The following is a 17,576-nucleotide window of genomic DNA, read 5'->3' on the forward strand; positions in this document are numbered from 1 at the left end:
TAAAAATAGAATTACTTGTCAAGGGCCTATGTTTATTTAGGGATCACAGTGGTTGGATGTACAGTACTTGTTATTTTGTTGTTAATGCGTGAGAAAAACACTGACCAAAGGGAAGTCTATGGATGGTGTTTTAGAGCAAGTTTTCATTGTCCTCTGAAAATGCATGAAGGTTTGTATGGAGGAAGGGCTGGGCTCTCAAAAGGGAAAAAGTATTTCACTTCTGAAATTTATTTTAAATAGGAAAAGGCCCTGTTTTCAAAGGAATGGGAAAACAAATACAAAACAAAACACCACATACACAAATTTGCACTTGCGGGGACGCTGGGGAGAATGGCTCACAATGAGCTTGTGTCTGAAGAGCAAGCAGAAAGCTTTTTTTGGCAGGTATCATGCATCGGGTGTTGGGGAAAGTTGAGGAACATTTCTCAGACAGAGGAAAGAATAGGAAAAACTTGCTTGTTTTGGCAATTCTTGTCTTTTTCTTTTTCGCCTCTTGTCGTGTGAACATGCACTGATTCCCTAACGTGGTGGTAACGTGCCCCACCACAGAATGCTGCTTGGGAGGTGAGTGTTGACGAAGAGAGAGAAGACCTTGGTAATTCGGCCTTGAACATTCACCAAAGACACCTCGGATGCCACAGAAGGGTGAGCAGAGGGCTAGGTACTTTGGCTGCAGATGTAAGCTAAGATTTTAGAGGAGCATTCAGCTTAGAAGAAATGCCAAAAAGCAGGCCACTGCAGACAGAAACCACAGTACCCAGGAAAATTTAATTTATTTTATGGCATTTTCCAAAGGACTGGGTTTCTTAGATGTTAACTGCAAGAAAAGGTTATACAGAATAGAATAATAGGCAGTAAAAAAATTTACTGTTACTGTTCCACAAACAGAAAAATGTCCTGAACCCTATTTAGACAAAATGCATTGAGGCAAGTGCTTACAGCTGGAAGATGAGCTGTGTTTGGGAGTCTATTTCTCCCTTTCCATCTCGTGATCAGAGAATAGAGAATATAAACTTTAAACCAAGATACCCACATGGTAATTCAAGCAGAATACTGCTCCTAGTTAATTTAAAGACAGATGTGTTTTTATGATTAGAGGAAAATTGTATTAAACACATAAACATACAATACTCTCCTTAATAGGGATACCAAAGCAATGAGCACAAACTGGTACCAGACAATGGAGTTTTCATGTGGCCTCTGACACTTTCTAGCTAATATCTGATCTTTGGGCAAGTTACTTGAACTACAAATCTGGCTCTCATCTGTAGAGAAAGGGTTCTAAAGCTTAGGAACAGTTAAAACAAGGGCTAAGAAGGCTGGCTAGAGAGGACTGTCTCAGGGATCTCCCACAGGTAGGTGGAAGATCTAACCCAGAGTCAGCATCCGAGGGGTGGACGCTCGGTAACATGTACCTGGGCAGGGTAGTAATACTAATGAAGACCTGGGGTGGGGTGGGACTAGAAGGGAAGGTATTTCTTGTCCCTGGAGTCAGAAGATATTGCAGCCTGATCTTACACTGGGGTAAGTTGTGGTTCTGACTTTCTGAAAACCAGATGAGAAAAGCTACTTAATAATTTGTAACTCACAGGCCACTTTCATCTCTGCGTTTTGTGCAAGGGGCAAGAGATGCTGCAATGGAAACATGCTGTAAAGTCTTGGCAAAGAAAATGGAACCTGTGAGTAGTCACAATTCCTTTATTTCTCCCAACACTTGTGCTCTGACATGCTCTGCAGTGGGTGCTGAACAGGACAAGACTCCTGTCCTCAATGAAACTGAAGTCTATTTGTGAGGCAGGGAAGCAACGGGAACAATGAGTGCCACTGCTCCAGAGGGTGAGCAGGGAGAGAGGAAGGGAAGTGCTCCTGAGAGAGAAGTTACACAGAATCAGATAAGGCTCCTTGGAGGAAGTGATACCTGAGCACAGGCTGGAGGCTGAGGAGGGTACAAGCAGGAGAGCAGAAGCAGCGTGTGCAGAGGCCCAGGGTGAGAGAGCACCACACTCTGGGGATGGCGTTAGGGGACAGTGACAAGCTGATCAATGATCATGGGCACTCCCTGGGTTTGCTGGCCAAGGCCATCTGGGAATAATGACTCCTAGTCCCTGGGGAGAGAGACTCCTCCTGAACTCAGCCGATCGCAGGTCTAGCTGGAAGACTGCCAAAGCCTCCAGGTCCTGCGTAGCTGGCTTGCTGAGCATACTCCTAAGCAGCCAGACTGCTCGGTGACTGAACCTGGGACTCAAATGTTTGCCACCCCCAACTCGACAAGGTCACTTTTATGCTTGCCCAATAAAAAAGGGTGATGCAGGACAGGCGTGGAGGCTCATGCCTGTAATCCCAACACTTTGGGAGGCGGAGGCAGGAGGATCACTTGAGCCCAGGAGTGCCAGACCAGCCTGGGCAACACAGTGAGACCCCATCTCTGCAAAAAAAAATTTTTTTAAATAGCCAGGTATGGTGATATGCACTTGTGGTCCCAGCTATTCGGGAGGCTGAGGTGGGAGAATCACTTGATCCCAGGTGGTTGAGGCTGCTGTGAGCCATGATCGTTACACTGCACTCTGGCCTGGGCAACAGAGCAAGACCTTGTCTCCAAAAAAAAAAAGTGTGCATGGGGCTGGGCACGGTGGTTCATGTCTGTAATCCCAGCACTTTGGAAGACCAAGGCGGGTGAGTCACTTGAGTTCAGGAGTTCGAGACAAGCCTGACCAACATGGTGAAAACCTGCTTCTACTAAAAATACAAAAGTTAGTCTGGCGTGGCAGCGGACAGCTGTAATCCCAGCTACTCGGGAGGCTGAGGCAGGAGAATCGCTTGAACCTGGGAAGCGGAGGTTGCAGTGAGCTGAGATTGTACCACTGCACTCCAGCCTGAACAATGAAGCAAGACTCTGCCTCAAAAAAAAAAAAAAAAAGTGTGTGTGTGTGTGAGTGATACATGGGGGCACACCTTGGTACATGATGCCTAGAGAGTACATGATCTCTCTGCATGCCTATCTGTGTGACAATACCAGCCTGTGCCAGGTGATCCCCCTGCATTCCCCAGAACTATTTGCAAAATGGTGTGTGGCTCAACATGAGAAAGATATGCTACCAGGCTACTCCTGAGTGGGTAGCCACCGTGTGGGTCAGGGGTGTCCCCCAGGGAGTGAGAGTTAGTTCAGAGAGAGTTAACAGCCAGAACAGATATGATGTCTGCACAGTACCAATGCCCAAAAATGGGGCACTCGGTAACTGGGAGACTAGAAATTTATAGTCAATTTAAGCACATGGTCGGGCAAGTCACTTGGTCTACTGGAGGGCCATGATCCAGTGGTGACCCTGGTCGGAACCCTTTCAGAGTGGTTCAACCCAGAGATGTTTGTGGCTTATTGGTTAATTGATTATGTCCATAACTCCAAATAAGATGGAGAACATACTTAGACTCTACTTAAACTGTATGTTACGGGGTGAGCTGTGCACCCCCCTGCCAAAATTCATATGTTGAAGTCCTAAATCCCAGTACCTCAGGATGTGACTGTATTTGGAGATTAGGTCTTTAAAGAGGTTAATTAAATTAAAATGAGGTCATCAGGGTGGGTCCTAATCCAATCTAACTGGCATCCTCATAAGAAGAGACAAAGACATTTATAGTGGAAAATCACGTGAAGACAAAGGGAGAAGACAGCCATCGACAAGCCAAGAAGAGAAACCTCAGAAGAGACTAACTTGCCAATACTTTGATCTCAGACTTCTAGATAAGGAGAGACACGGGCATTTATAGAGGAAAACTCATGTGAAGACACAGGGAGGAGACAGCCATTAACAAGCCAAGGAGAGAGGCCTCAGAAGAAACTAACCTTGATCTTAGACTTCTAGTCTTTAGACTTTGAGAACAAATAAATTTCTGTTAGTTAAGCCACTTGGCCTGTGGTATGTTATGGCAGCCCTAGCAAACCAATACACTGTAGAACAGGAAAAAAAGAAATCTAGATCTGGGCATGCATAGTGGCTCACACCTGTAATCTCAGCACTTTGGGAGGCCGAGAGGGGTGGATCACCAGCCTGGCCAACATGGCGAAACCCCGTCTCTACTAAAAATATAAAAATTAGCTGGGTGTGATGGCACGCACCTACTACAGCTACTTGGGAGGCTGAGGCAGGAGAATTGTTTGAACCTGGGAGGCAGAGGTTGCAGTGAGCTGAGATTGCACCACTGCACTCCAGCCTGGGCGACAAGAGTGAAACTCAGTCTCAAAAAAAAAAAAAAAAAAAAAAAGAAAAGAAAAAATCTAGATTTGGTACACAGGGACCTGACCTGACTTCAGCCACCTTAAAGGAGAGCCATAGCCTCCTGGCCAGTCTCCAGATTTGAGTCAGTTCATGGACTTATTTTCTCCTCGAAAGGAGAGCCAGGAAGTCCTCAAGTAAGGACCCTTCAATAAAGTTACAAGCGTATCCTTTAAATCTTTCACGTGGGATCAACAGAGATTACCAGGGTATTTGCACAAGGAAAAAAGGAAAATATCTGAACTTTTGAGGAGGATTAGGCATTGGCTGCGAGGTAATTCTTGGGTTCCTGATTACTGCTATGATCCACCAGAGGGTGACATCTAGAAATGTGGCTTAAATTCATCTCATGAAGGGCACAGCATGTCTGTAAAAATCTGCAGTTGTCATCCCACTTGCTGAGTGTATCCTTGGGATAGGTTTATTCTGCAACTGACAGAATCCACAGTTGGAATTCATGTCTCAGGGAGTGAGAACTATTATGGTAATTATGGGCTAGGTGAAAGTTTCTGGAATTTCTCCCACCCCACCAAAATTGTAAACTAAAATCAGTATTAATCCCTAGAAGATCAAAGAGATCTGCCGCCATGAAAAACCTGAAACATCCATGAGCATCTTTCATACAGTCTTATCTCACTTTCCTCTTCGGTTAAGCAGAATGCAGAGGAGTCTTAAAGAATGATGGAAGGTTAATATAAGTTTAAATAGCCAGGGATTCTTCCAGAGTCGGTCTCTCAGCTGGAGCACTACAGCACCTAGCATCAGTACTACAGAGGTGGCAAAATCTGTTTTTTTCTATCCCAGTGAACAGCGAACACAGAAGCAGGTTTCTGTCTACTGGCAGAGAAAGTCACGCAGCTTCACTGTTTTGCCTCATTGCTCTGTTGACATTCTGCTTCAGTGACACTACTGAGTCTACAGGGACCTTCATTATCTCACTATCTTGCAGGACACTGTTCTGGTCTACAAACCAAAGGATTTATGACAGGACTTACACAGCACAAGGTGGCATGTATTCTGGCTGTCATGCTAAGACACAGGCATGTCAGATGGTGACAGATAAAGCCTTTCAAAATACAGTTTCCGAACGGCCTGGTGCACAGAAAAAAGTTCATCTAAAAGGAAAGTCAAGGTTTTTACACCTTGTACCCCTCACTACTAAGAAATAAGCACAAACATCAATGAGTATGTCTGCGTGTTTCTCTGACCAATATGAGAGACCTGAAAAGGTAATAGCTTCACTCACCAGTCATTAGATAAAAATTTGTGCCTAATCAGTGTCACTGCCCAATGGGATGGTATTAGCCAGAAGTGAATGAATATTATGACATAACCTCACCCAGGGTGGAAAAGAAAAATCTGTCCAGTGAGCAGACTGCTGAGTGGGATATTTTGGGTCTATGTGGTCTGTAAGGAGAGATGGCCTGAGAAACAAATATATACTGATTCACTGGCAGTGGTTAATAGTTTGAAGAGAGGGCCATCAAGAACTGGTGACATAAACATTTGGGGAAAAGTTATATAGAGTGTGAGAATATTTATGTATTTTGTGAAAGTTCTCCAAAGGGCCCTGTCTTAGTCTATTGTGTTGCTAAAACAAAATACCGCAAACTAGAACAAAGAATAGAAATTTACGTTCCCACAGCTGTGGAGGATGGGAAGCCCAAGATCAAGGCACCAGCAGGTTTGGTGAGAGTCTGATCTCTGTTTCCAAGATGGTGCCTTGAACACTGAGTCCTCCAGAGGGAAGGAATGCTGTATCCTCACATGGCAGGAGGAGGAAAGGCAAAAAGGGACAAACTCTCTCCATCAAGCCCTTTAAAACAACAATAACCTATTTATGAAGGCTCTGCCTTCATAATGCAAATGCTTTCCCCACCTTCCAACACTGTTACATTGGGGACCATTTCCAATATGTGAATTTTGGGGGATACTTCATACCACAGCAAGCCCCATTCAGAAGAGGTTTTTATAATGAGTTAGACAAGGTGACCTACTCCACGGATGCCGGCTGGCCTCTTTCCCTAGCTGCCAAAGTACCTGCTCAAAGGTCTCATAAGCAATGTGGCCATGGAAGCATGGATGAATGTTCTGCTAGGGCTCAACACAGACTTAACCTAACCAAGACTGAGCTCTGCCAAATGCCCAATTTGCCAGCAATAGCAATTAATCTGAGCCTTCCCACCAACTCTCATTTCATAGGGAGATGGGCCAGTGATGGTGGGTAGATGACATTTGACCTCTTTCATCACAGAGGAGCCAACGCCTTATCTTCACTAAAATGGAGCTTTCTTCTGGATCTGGACGTGCCCTGTATGCCTTCCATGTTTCTGCCAGCCACATCATCCACAGACTTCAGGAAGGCCTCATTTGCCATCACCAGCACTGCGATTCTGACAAAGCAGCTCATTTTACAGGAAACAAAATAAGACAGTGGGCTTGTAAAATTCAATGGTCTTACAAACAATCAAGCACAGCTCAACTGCAGCTGGCCTTACTCAATGGCGAAAAGGTCTACTGAAAACTCAGTTGTGATGCCAATTATGAGGCAGGGCCTCGTAGAACTGGAGTAAGGTCCTAAGGGATGCAATATAGGCTCCGACCAGCAGAACAATATGTGCTACCTTGGCCAGATACCTAGTTCCTGGAATGAAGGACTGGGAAAGGGAGGTGATCACCTCAGCAAACATTTACTTTCCATCCCCACGACTCTGCTTCCTTAGTACTGAAAGGATGATTGTAACACAGATGATAACAATGAATTGGGCTAAACGTTCAAAGTACCATGTGACTGTTTGAGGCTCTTTATGGCACTATACAGACAGGCCAAAGGGGAGCTGAAATGCTGGCTTATGATGAGATGAATGTGGGGAGAGAAGTATATAGACAAAAAAAAAAAAAAGAATGTAATGAGCTCTACCTGGTGAAACATACCCAGTGCTAAAAGTTAATTAAAACAATGGCAATCTCATTAAGGCAGGACCACTGGCAGCTCAAATCCTGGGGGAATGAAGGTAAAGAAAGCTAATCAGATGAGTTACAGGCAAAGAACACAGGGAATACAAAATAAATAGAGGAGGTAAGATACAAACATCAACCACTTATTTCACGGTTACAGAAGTTAGAATGGTAGCATCTACCTACCTCATTGTCTTCTTTGCCGCATCATGTATTTATTTATATATCAGTTACTTTTGTGGCTTTCTGTTTCCCTACTATTTTATTTAAGTTTGTTGGCAGTAGTTCACTTCATTACTTAGTTGAAAGGTTAACAAATATGCACTGGGAATGAACTAGAAGGGGAGTAAACATCACTCAGAAATCCTGGACTTGGAGCTGGGACTTGAGACTCTGGGGGGTCATCTCTTTTGGAGGATATTTAGTGAGCACATTTCCTTTGTAGTTGGGAAAGTCAGGTTGTTAGGCAATAGCTTCTTGTTACTGAATAGCAGCTCATGGAAGAAGGAAGCCAAGAGGAAAGTTATTAGTGGATATTTGTAACTTGTGTCCACCCACTCAAAACTGTTGACTATCATCCTATGTTTTGATGACTTTCCACATCTTATAAGTGTCAATTTCCCAAGGTAAAAGCCAAACATTTTGCCTCCCCTAACTCACTTGTAACTAGGAGACAGTCATTAAATCTAGTTTTGCCTTGTGGAGGACTCAGAAGGGAAAAAACAGCACAAGGCTGTGGCCACAGGCTGGGCAGTCAGTCTCTACAGGATGGGGCAGAGGATGATGCTCAGCCAAGTTTCTGATATATGGTCATAAGCATCACAGAGAGCATGTCTCAAAGCTGTCCCTGACTCATGGCTGAGGCTGTTTTGTGTAGCTTCACAACAGGGCTCTCTGGCACTCCCCGAGATCCTGTGAGCTATCTAATATCTTTAATCAACTTCTTCTCTGCTTAAGAGCCAGACCCACTCTGGCTAGTCTCAAGCAGAGAAAAAGTGAAATAAAGAATGTCAGGCAACTAAGGTTCCTGACCACAAAGGGTTTCAAGCTAGGAGCTATCACATTTTTGCCTTCAAAAGGCCACCCTGGCAGCACAGGTGTGGATGAATTAAGAGGAAAATCACAGGCTGTGGCATTAATTTAAGAGCTGATCAAGATGGGCCTTGACCAAGGGAGTGACAAAAGGAAAAAAAAAATTAAGAGGGAAAAGGCAAAAACCACAAATCTAAACTATAATACAGATAAATAAAAATCGAAAAGCACAATATCTCGTTTTTTGACTTTTGGCCTGTCAGTCTAGCAAAAATTAAAAACATTGGTAATACTCAATATGGGCAAGGTTAAGAGGAAAAATATTAGTGAGGTAGGATTGATGGGAATTGACAGTCAAGTCTTTAAAAAGCCTTACAATAATTTTTACTGAATCTACTGAAATAAATTTTCAGGTAACTCTTAAAAACAATGAGGGTATTGGCAATGTTTGTACTATGCTGTTCTTTGACCAAGTTTGTGAATAATTTTCATACTCCTTTGTATCATATAATTGGAAAAACAGCCTCCAAGTCATTTATGCAAATTGTTTACAAAGAAATCTCAAAGCATAAAAAATATGACTATTATTATAGCAATGAGCAAAGTCACCAGCCTAGAGACTTCAGCTTATCCAGGGTTGTATATTAAGTATATATACCCCTGCTGAGGCATATTCCATTATACGGATCTGGAAATGGAAAAAAAGGTAAGGAACTCACACAAATGAGAGAAGATATCCAATATACACAAAAGCATAAACAATCCGCATTCATCCAAACTACCTACACAGAAACAACAACTCTATTTTCAGGGAACATGAGACATAGAACTGAAGACTGAGGAGGAAACAGGCATGGCTTTTTGGTTAGTGGTTTTGAACCTGGTTTTGAAACAGGCTTAGAAGACTATAGGATCAGCTGAAAATAGTCAGATAAATGTATACAGAGATGTTTTTGGCACTGATGACAAAGTAAAAGCATGAATCAATTTCCGTTTTTAGTGATGCTGTTAATAAACAATGTAAGATGGTGGTATACCATGGTGTGTCCCTCTTGTCCCTGCAGGTGTCTAGATCTACACAGCCTAGAACACAATGAACCTCTGTCATCTGTGAAAAGCAATCTTGTGGTCAAGTTGGGTCAACAATGCTCATACCTTTTAGAAACTGACAGTTTAGTAAGAGTCTAAGCATGTAACCAATCCCTACCAAAATACCAATGGCATTCTTCACAGAAATAGAAGAAAATAACACTAAAATTTGTATGGAACCACAAAAGACCCAAATAGCCAAAGCAATTGTGAGCAAAAGAACAAAGCTGGAAGCATCATATTACCTGATTTCAAAATATAATACAAAGCTATAGTAGCCACAACAGCATGGTATGGTTATAAAAACAGACACATAGACCAATGGAACAGAATAGAGAACCCAGAAATAAGTTCACTTATTTAGAGCCAACTGATTTTTAACAAAGGTGCCAAGAACCATATTAGGGGAAAGGACACTTTCTTTAATAAATGCTGCTGGGAAAACTGGATATCCATATGCAGAAGAATGAAACTGGGCCCCTACCTCTCACTGGATACAAAAATCAACTCAAAATGAATTAAACACTTGAATGTAAGACCAAAAACTAAAAAACTACTAGAAGAAAACCCAAGGAAAACTCTTCAAGACATTGGTCTAGGAAAGGATTTTATGAGTAAGACTTCAAAAGCACAAGCAATAAAAACAAAAATAGAAAAATGGGACTATATCAAACTAAAAATCTTCCATACAGCAAAGGAAACAATCAACAGAGTGAAGAGACAACCTGTAGAATGGGAGATAATATTTGCAAACTATTAATCTGACAAAGGACTAATGTCCATAATACACAAAGAACTCAAATAACTCAATAGCAAAAAGTGAATCTGATTTTAAAATGTGCAAAGGATTTGAATATTTCTCAAAAGAAGACATACACATGGCCAACAAGTATATGAAACACTGCTTAACATTATTAATCATCAGGGAAATGCAAATCAAAACCACAATGAGATATCTCACCACTGCTAGGATGGCTATTATCAAAAAGACAAAAACTAACAAGTGCTGGCAAGGATGTGAAGAAAAAGGAACTCATATACATGGTTCATGGAAATTTAAATTAGTACAACCATTATGGAGAACAATTTGGAGGTTCCTCAAAAACCTACAAATAGAATTACCACATGATCCCACCAATCTCCCTACTAGGTATGTTAACAAAAGAAGAAAATCAGTATATTGAAGAGATCTCTACCCCTTTGTTTACTGCAGTGCTACTCACAATAGCTAAGATATGGAATCAGTCTAAATGTTCATCACCAGATGAATGGATAAAGAAAATGTGCTGTATGTATACACAATGGAATCCTATTCAGCAATATGTACAAAAAAAAAAAAAAAGAATAAAATCTGTCATTCACGGTGATATGGGAGGGGGGCAAGGAAGTGCTGGGTAGAGAAGGGTAGGGTCCCTGGTGAGGGCTCCGCCCTTGGGCCTGTGCCCACAGACCTAGGTGAGGACAGGCACTCCTGTTTTCACGCCCAAATGTTGCATTCCCAGACCACCCTGGCCAGCCACACCCCCCATCTTGTGCCTATAAAACCCCCAGGCACACACAGGCGGCTGGACGTCAACAGGAGCAGAGGAACGGAAGGCACCAGGCACCAGCCGGCCATTGACAGCGGCAGACAGGCACCAGCAGACTCCAGCAGGCCATTGACAGCGGAATAACGAGAAATTTTGCCAGGGGCAGTCAGAGAGCCCCGCAGCTGGGAGGCCCAGCTCCAGGGGAAGACCACCTTCCCACTCGATCCCCCTTCTGGCCTCTCCATTCACCTGGCTGAGAGCTACCTCCACTCAATAAAACCTTGCACCCATTCTCTAAGCCCACGTGTGATCCAATATTTCCGGTACACGAAGGCAAGAACCTGGGATACAGAAAGCCCTCTGTCCTTGAGATAAGGCAGAGGGCCTAACTGAGCTGATTAAGACGGCTAAACTGAAAAAGCACATTGTAACACACGCCCACTGGGGCTTCAGGACATGTAAACACACACAACCCTAGACGCTGCTGCTGCTGTAGGGTTGGAGTCCATGCTCCCTACGAACTGCCCGTTCTGTATATTCCCCTGAGAGTTTGAGCTGCAGGGCACTGATGAAGCGAGCCACACTCCCATCACACACCCTGTGTGGGGGATAAGGTATCTGTTCCTGTTTCAATAGCAACATGGATGAGCCCAAAGGAAATTAAGTGAAGTCAGTCAGGCACACACACAATGGAATACCATTCAGCCATAAAAAGGAATGAATTAATGGCATTCTCAGCAACCTGGATGCGACTGGAGACTATTTTTCTAAGTGAAGTAACTCAGGAATGGAAAGCTAAACTCATAAGTGGGAGCTAAACTATGAGGATACAAAGGCATAAGAATGGCACAAGAGACTGGGGACTCGGAGGGAAAGGCTGGGAAGGGAGTGAGGAATAAAAGACTACAAATCAGGTTTAGTGTATACTGCTTGGGTGATGGGTGCACCAAAATCTCACAAATCACCACTTCAGAAGTTACTACTGTAACCAAAAAAAAAAAAAAAAAGGAAAAAAAAGGAGATATATAGACATACTAAAATTTGATGATGTAATCAGAAAATAAGAAAATAAATATCACATGTTCTCACTCATATGTAGAAGCTATTTATTAAAAAAAAATTGAGCTCATACAATTGGAGAGAGTTGTGGGTATTAGAAAACTAGGAAGGATGGGGAAGGGAAGGATAGGAAGAGGTTAGTTAATGGATATAAGATTACTACTAGAGTAAGTTCTAGTGTTCTATAGCACTATAGGGTAAATATGGTTAACATTAATTTATTGTATATTAAAAAAAACAGAAGTGAGGATTTTAAATGCTTGCAACAAAGACATGATAAATGTTCAGGTGACAGACATGCTAATTACTTTAATTTGAAAATTACACATTGTATACCTGTATCAAACTATCACTCTGTATCCTATAAATATGTATAATTATTACATGTCTACTAAAAAAAAAAAAAAAAAACCTTAAAAATAAAAAACAATCCTTTAAAGAATTCACAGTTTCCTTAGGAATGTTTTATTTGCTATTTTTATACATTTTGCTATCATTAAAAGTTCTGAGGACTCTTTGGTTAATTTTCTTTACCCAAACAAAGTATCTTCATTAGGACATGTTTTTAAAATGTATCACTATACTAACACGACAGTCAGAGTCAAACATAATTGCCATCTCTACAGAGCAGAAATTCTATTTATTTTTTGTCCAAAATCAAAGTGCTCTGTGCCTACCTTTTAAGGACAAGGGACTGGATCTTGTGAATTCTGCATTTGATGGCCTGTGCTGTTTGCGAACTTCCAAGTACTCCTGAACTCTTGAATCAATGGTTTCTTTTAACAGTAAACAGACTTCCTAAAGCACATAAAAAATTAGATATAACCTTAGAATTTAATGCAAAAAAGTTAACATGATATCTATTAAAAAGTCAACAATGAACATTTCATTTTGTTTGCTTTTTAATTTAGCTATGAATGTTGAAAGGAATGTCATGTGTGCTCATGAATAACATCACAAATTTAAATTTGCTACTGAAGTTTGCTCGAAACCATGATGTTGGCTCATTGTGTGATCTGGGAAAGTCATTTCATTTCTTTCTGCCTGAGTTTCATATTTCTAAAAGAAAGATAAAAACACTTCAATGTAAACATCAGGGTAAGGAGGTAGTAAGTGTGGTAAAGAATGCTTTCATATAATTATCAATCAGTTCTACTGTGACAAATAGAAGAAATAAGTCAAGAAGAGCCAACACTGGCTGGCATCAGGGCCCCAGGGAAACACCCAGTGTGGCCAGCCAGGGGACTGTAGACGGGGACGGGGCCAGGAGTAAGGGCATATTCGTCCACTGCTGGTGCAACGGCATGGGGAACCCACACCACAGCCCAGTCAACAGCAAGCAGCCCCCCATGGTTTCAGGGGACTGTTTCATGTTTACAGGCACAGTGTTGCTAGATCTTTGTTCAAAAGGAGTCAGAAACAGTAATTTTTATATAAACTGTCCCAGTTTTCAAACTTGGTCTAAAAATTTTTTTAAATCTAAACACCATCATTCATTAGTTTCTGGTCTTGAGTTTACAAATCTACTGAAGAAGGAAACTGTTAAGCAGTGAGTTAAGCAGATAACTGGAAATCACTAATCCTATTTTCTTCTACGCTCCTGATGATACTGTATATGCCAGTTTGTTTTTGTAAAAATGCACTACACTCATGTATTAACAGTGAAAATAATGTAATTTCTCTAAAGTAGATGAACACTTATTAGGCAACAGAAACACATGGTTTTAATTCAGTTTCAGTATTCCTTATTACTGGTAAGTTTCTGGATATGTCAATTGTTTTATGACTTATAAATATAATTGTTTTATTGTTTTGGTGTTATTTATGGCAAAGGTAAACAAAAATTTAAGCCCAACCACACAATGGGAAGATACTCTTTGAAGTTGTTTCCTGCACTAATAGGAAATTGTAACCTAATGCAGAAAAAGAGAGTAAAATAACATACAAATCTAAATTTCTTAATTTAAATTAAGAACTGATGTCTAAGGACTGATGATTCCTGTTTAATTCCCAAAGACTGCAGCAAACTCAGAGTTGCCCAGGTCACCTCAAACCTGTTTTGCTGGTTTCTTTCAATGTCATCTCAGCTCTTAGAATCTTCACAAACTAAAACAACAAAATTTTTAGCTGTTCTGAGGAGCAATGATAGCAAAACTTTTCCTTTATTACTAACACTTATATCCCTCAAACAGTACAGAAAACCCTTGATTTAACTCATGAGTGTGAGTTTCTAGATGAAACACAAACACTGGTTTCCTCTCTCCTGCTTTTCATGTTGCAGCCCAAAGATGCAGGGCCTCATGGAATACAGAGATATCCCTTTACAGTTGAGTGTTTCGGCATTGTTCACACAACAAAAAGGCAGCCTTGCCGCCTCATAGGCTTTTTTTTTTTTTTTAAACAAAGAATTTTGCTTCACATGCAGAGTTCAACTATGACTGCACTAAAAAATATGTGAAAGACATACATGGAAACAAGGATTGCTAAAATTTGGCCATAAATGCCCTATAAGGCTAAAACTAAAAATAGTATGACAAAAATAAAGCAAAGGCTCATACGCACAAATTTTCTCCCTCTAGCTATGGGCCTTTCCTTCCGTGAGTCAGTTTGACGAATGGAAGGTAGACCAAGTGCAGTGTGACAGACACCAGTAACTGACCACACCACACTTAGCGAAGCTTTCTCTGCAGAACAACAACAATGTGAGAAAAGAAAACTTCTCAGCTACCTTTGAGGGGCAGACAAGAAGAACAAGTTAAAATCAGTGCGCAAGAGAGAGATACACAGGGCATCTCTAGGCTAACGGGCTGTGCTCGCTTCCTCAAGTTTACAAATGGAACAGTTTGAGTTCAACTGTTTGGGTACAAAGACTACTTGTGCTGCACTCAAAATAAACATATGGTTAATACATGTAATTAGTTCTTCTTTCTAAAAAGAAACTGGATATTCTCAGGGTTTCACGATATAAAATGGCTGTTAAAATGCAATCAAATTGGTTGCTCATGAAATCCCAATCATGAGAGGATCTAATGATAAAAAAGATGAAAGCCTGGGGACACTGAACGTAAGCTAAAGTCATAGCCTTTCCTCAACTAGCTTTTCTCCTTTCTTACACACACACAAATGATCCCAGAGGAATTTTAACGTCAGCGAATTTTTTGGTTTTTGTTTTTGTTTTTTTTGAGACAGGGTCTCACTCTGCCGCCCACGGTGGAGTTCAGTGGCATGATCACAGCTCTGACTGCAGCCTCAACCTCCTGGGCTCAAGTGATCCTCCCACCTCACCCTGCAGAGTAGCTGGGACTCCAGACACAAGCCGCCACATTTGGCTACTTTTTTATTTTTTATAGAGATGGGGTTTCACCATGTTGCCTAGGCTGGTCTTGAACTCCTGGGCTCAGGCAATCCGCCTGCCTTAGCCTCCCAAAGTGCTGGGATTACAGTGTGTGTCACTGCGCCTGGCCAATACACATTTTAAAAGGGCAAATTAAAGAAGCAGCAGCAAATTGACTATTTGGTTTTGAGTGGCCAGCTCAGCTTGCTAGAGTGACCTGCCCCTTGCAGCTGCCAGCGCAGCACTGCTCTGCAGGTCCTGTCATGCACTGTGCAGCTTTGCTAAGTCATGCCCTGCTGCCCTCAAGTAGGTACTATGAGCATCCACGCAGCTGCATGTGGCTCCTAAAAAAAAAAAAAAAAAAAAAAAAAAAACCTAGCCTCATGCTTTGGCTATGAGGTGATTCACACACCCAGGGCTTTATTTTCAAGTATTCCAAATTAACTGAATCTTGGGCAAAACGGACTCAATATTAACAAGTAAGGTCTAAGGCTGATAAAGGTCTAAGGTGCCAAAGCTGAAAGGGAATGGAGAACGGGCCTGGAATGGTGGATTTATAACATTGTTAATTTAAGCCAAGTCAGAAGATTTCGGGGTGAGGTCCCCTTGGGTGACTATTGGTCACTTTGGGGAAACGAGCGAATAGTTTTGAATCACAGCAACATGTGTTAGTAAGCTAAAGAGTGGAATTATATGAAGGTAAGTGGCAGTAGGAGATGTTGATTGACTTGCTAAATATTTAAAAGTCATGAAGAGGAGAGTCTACAGTTATTTTACCTGAATGATAAATCCTGCCATACATAACCTTGTGCCTTCCTTTCCTCAACTTTAGGTCACCAGGTATTCTTTGTAAAATAATGACAGCAAAGTCTTGATAATATTATCCTTTGAATGAAAATGTATTATCCTATAAAATCTTTTTTGGGAGGTGGGGATCTCTTTCCTGGTGATCTCCAAAAGCTGATTAAAAGCAATTATCACAGAAAAGGGTGGCTTTTTTTTTTTTTCCCCACCACTGTCAATAGTTTCTTTTGCATATACTATATTTTAACACATTTTATTTTTATTTCTCACTCTAAAAAGCAACTGTGACAAATGGACATCATGGATAATGATATTTTTAAAGATACGTAAAAGCCACAAGCTGGTTACTCTTGCTCTCTGGAGAGCAGGGATCGGAGAAGGAGGCAAAGTAATGGTGAGAGCTCAGTGCAGCTTGTAAGCCTCCACTACAAGCAGCACTTGGGTGGGACTGTTGAAACTTAGAACCAGGAGTGGATCTGGCATCTAGGCAAACCTCTTCACTTTCAGATGAGGAGGCTGAGACTCAGTGAAGTCCAACATCACGCTCTGCTAAGCCCCTAAGTCAGGAAGGCTACTGGCTTTCCTGACTGACCACTGTGAAAAGTGGTCAAGTATCTCCTCACTTGTCAAAGGCTCATGATAATACAAGGATGATAGAAAATAAAAGCTGAGGCTTTGAGATGGGTGTGAAGGTTCAGCCTTGTGTTAAACGCCACACCTGCTTCAGGTGCTCAGGCTATCCTTCACAACCAGTCAGGTTAAAATCCCTGATTACCTGCAACAGTCACTTTAACTTCTTCTTCTTCTCTTTTTTAATATATAGAACTCCTTCCCCCAAAACAAAGAGGTATAAAATGTCTGGCTTAAACAATAGAGTATCATATGAAGTATATGAATGTGTCAGTTTCTGAAGAAAAAAAAAAGTGGGCGCATATGTGTCTGTCATTGGGAATAAAATTGTTTTTCAAGAATTAAATACTCAACATTTTCCTCCACTAATAGAAATGAAAGCTGGAAAAAGCTAATATTTCTTGTAGCAGCAGCAGCAGCTATTTGCAATTAAACAGCAGAAAGTTTTGTTGTACCTCTTTCTTCTGTTCAGAAAACCAGCTTGTATCTTTGTTTGAACCTTGCGGCAAGATATGAAGATCCACGAGGACAGCAAAATTCCCACACTGAAAGATATTAATGGCAGAGTCAGTGTCTGTGCAGCTCATGCCCAGCAAACAATGAGAGAAAATCTCACAAATTCCTATGTGGTTGCTCATGATGAAATGGCAACAAAGTTCACTACTAGACAGAATTCTTAATAAAGAACATGGCTACAGGTCATAATCTACTATTTTTCCTAAGTTTAACATTTATAGTAGAAATGCTAAGGAGAGATGCAATGTTAATCAAGACAGGAAAGACAAAATAATCTGTCTCTGGGCTGCACCTTGAAAGGGGATGTCCAGGCATCCTGGCAGCAGTTGGAAGACGTCAAGCATTGAGAGAAGT

At 41.5% G+C, this 17,576-nt stretch overlaps 1 protein-coding gene across 3 annotated transcripts in view; it reads right to left on the reverse strand.

Annotated features, from left to right (window-relative positions):
* The window catches only part of SLX4IP (SLX4 interacting protein), a 205,837-nt gene that overhangs the window by 54,658 nt on the left and 133,603 nt on the right, over positions 1 to 17,576 (reverse strand). For all 3 annotated transcript variants that reach the window (XM_023217854.2, XM_023217853.2, XM_023217852.2), the window contains 2 exons: positions 17,162 to 17,251; positions 12,616 to 12,736 (listed from right to left, as the gene is read on the reverse strand). In XM_023217854.2, the coding sequence (XP_023073622.1) occupies positions 12,616 to 12,736; positions 17,162 to 17,251 (211 nt within the window). The remainder of the gene's footprint in view (positions 1 to 12,615; positions 12,737 to 17,161; positions 17,252 to 17,576) is intronic.

This window comes from Piliocolobus tephrosceles, chromosome 20 (assembly GCF_002776525.5).
Source record: "Piliocolobus tephrosceles isolate RC106 chromosome 20, ASM277652v3, whole genome shotgun sequence".
Classification (NCBI taxonomy): domain Eukaryota; kingdom Metazoa; phylum Chordata; class Mammalia; order Primates; family Cercopithecidae; genus Piliocolobus; species Piliocolobus tephrosceles.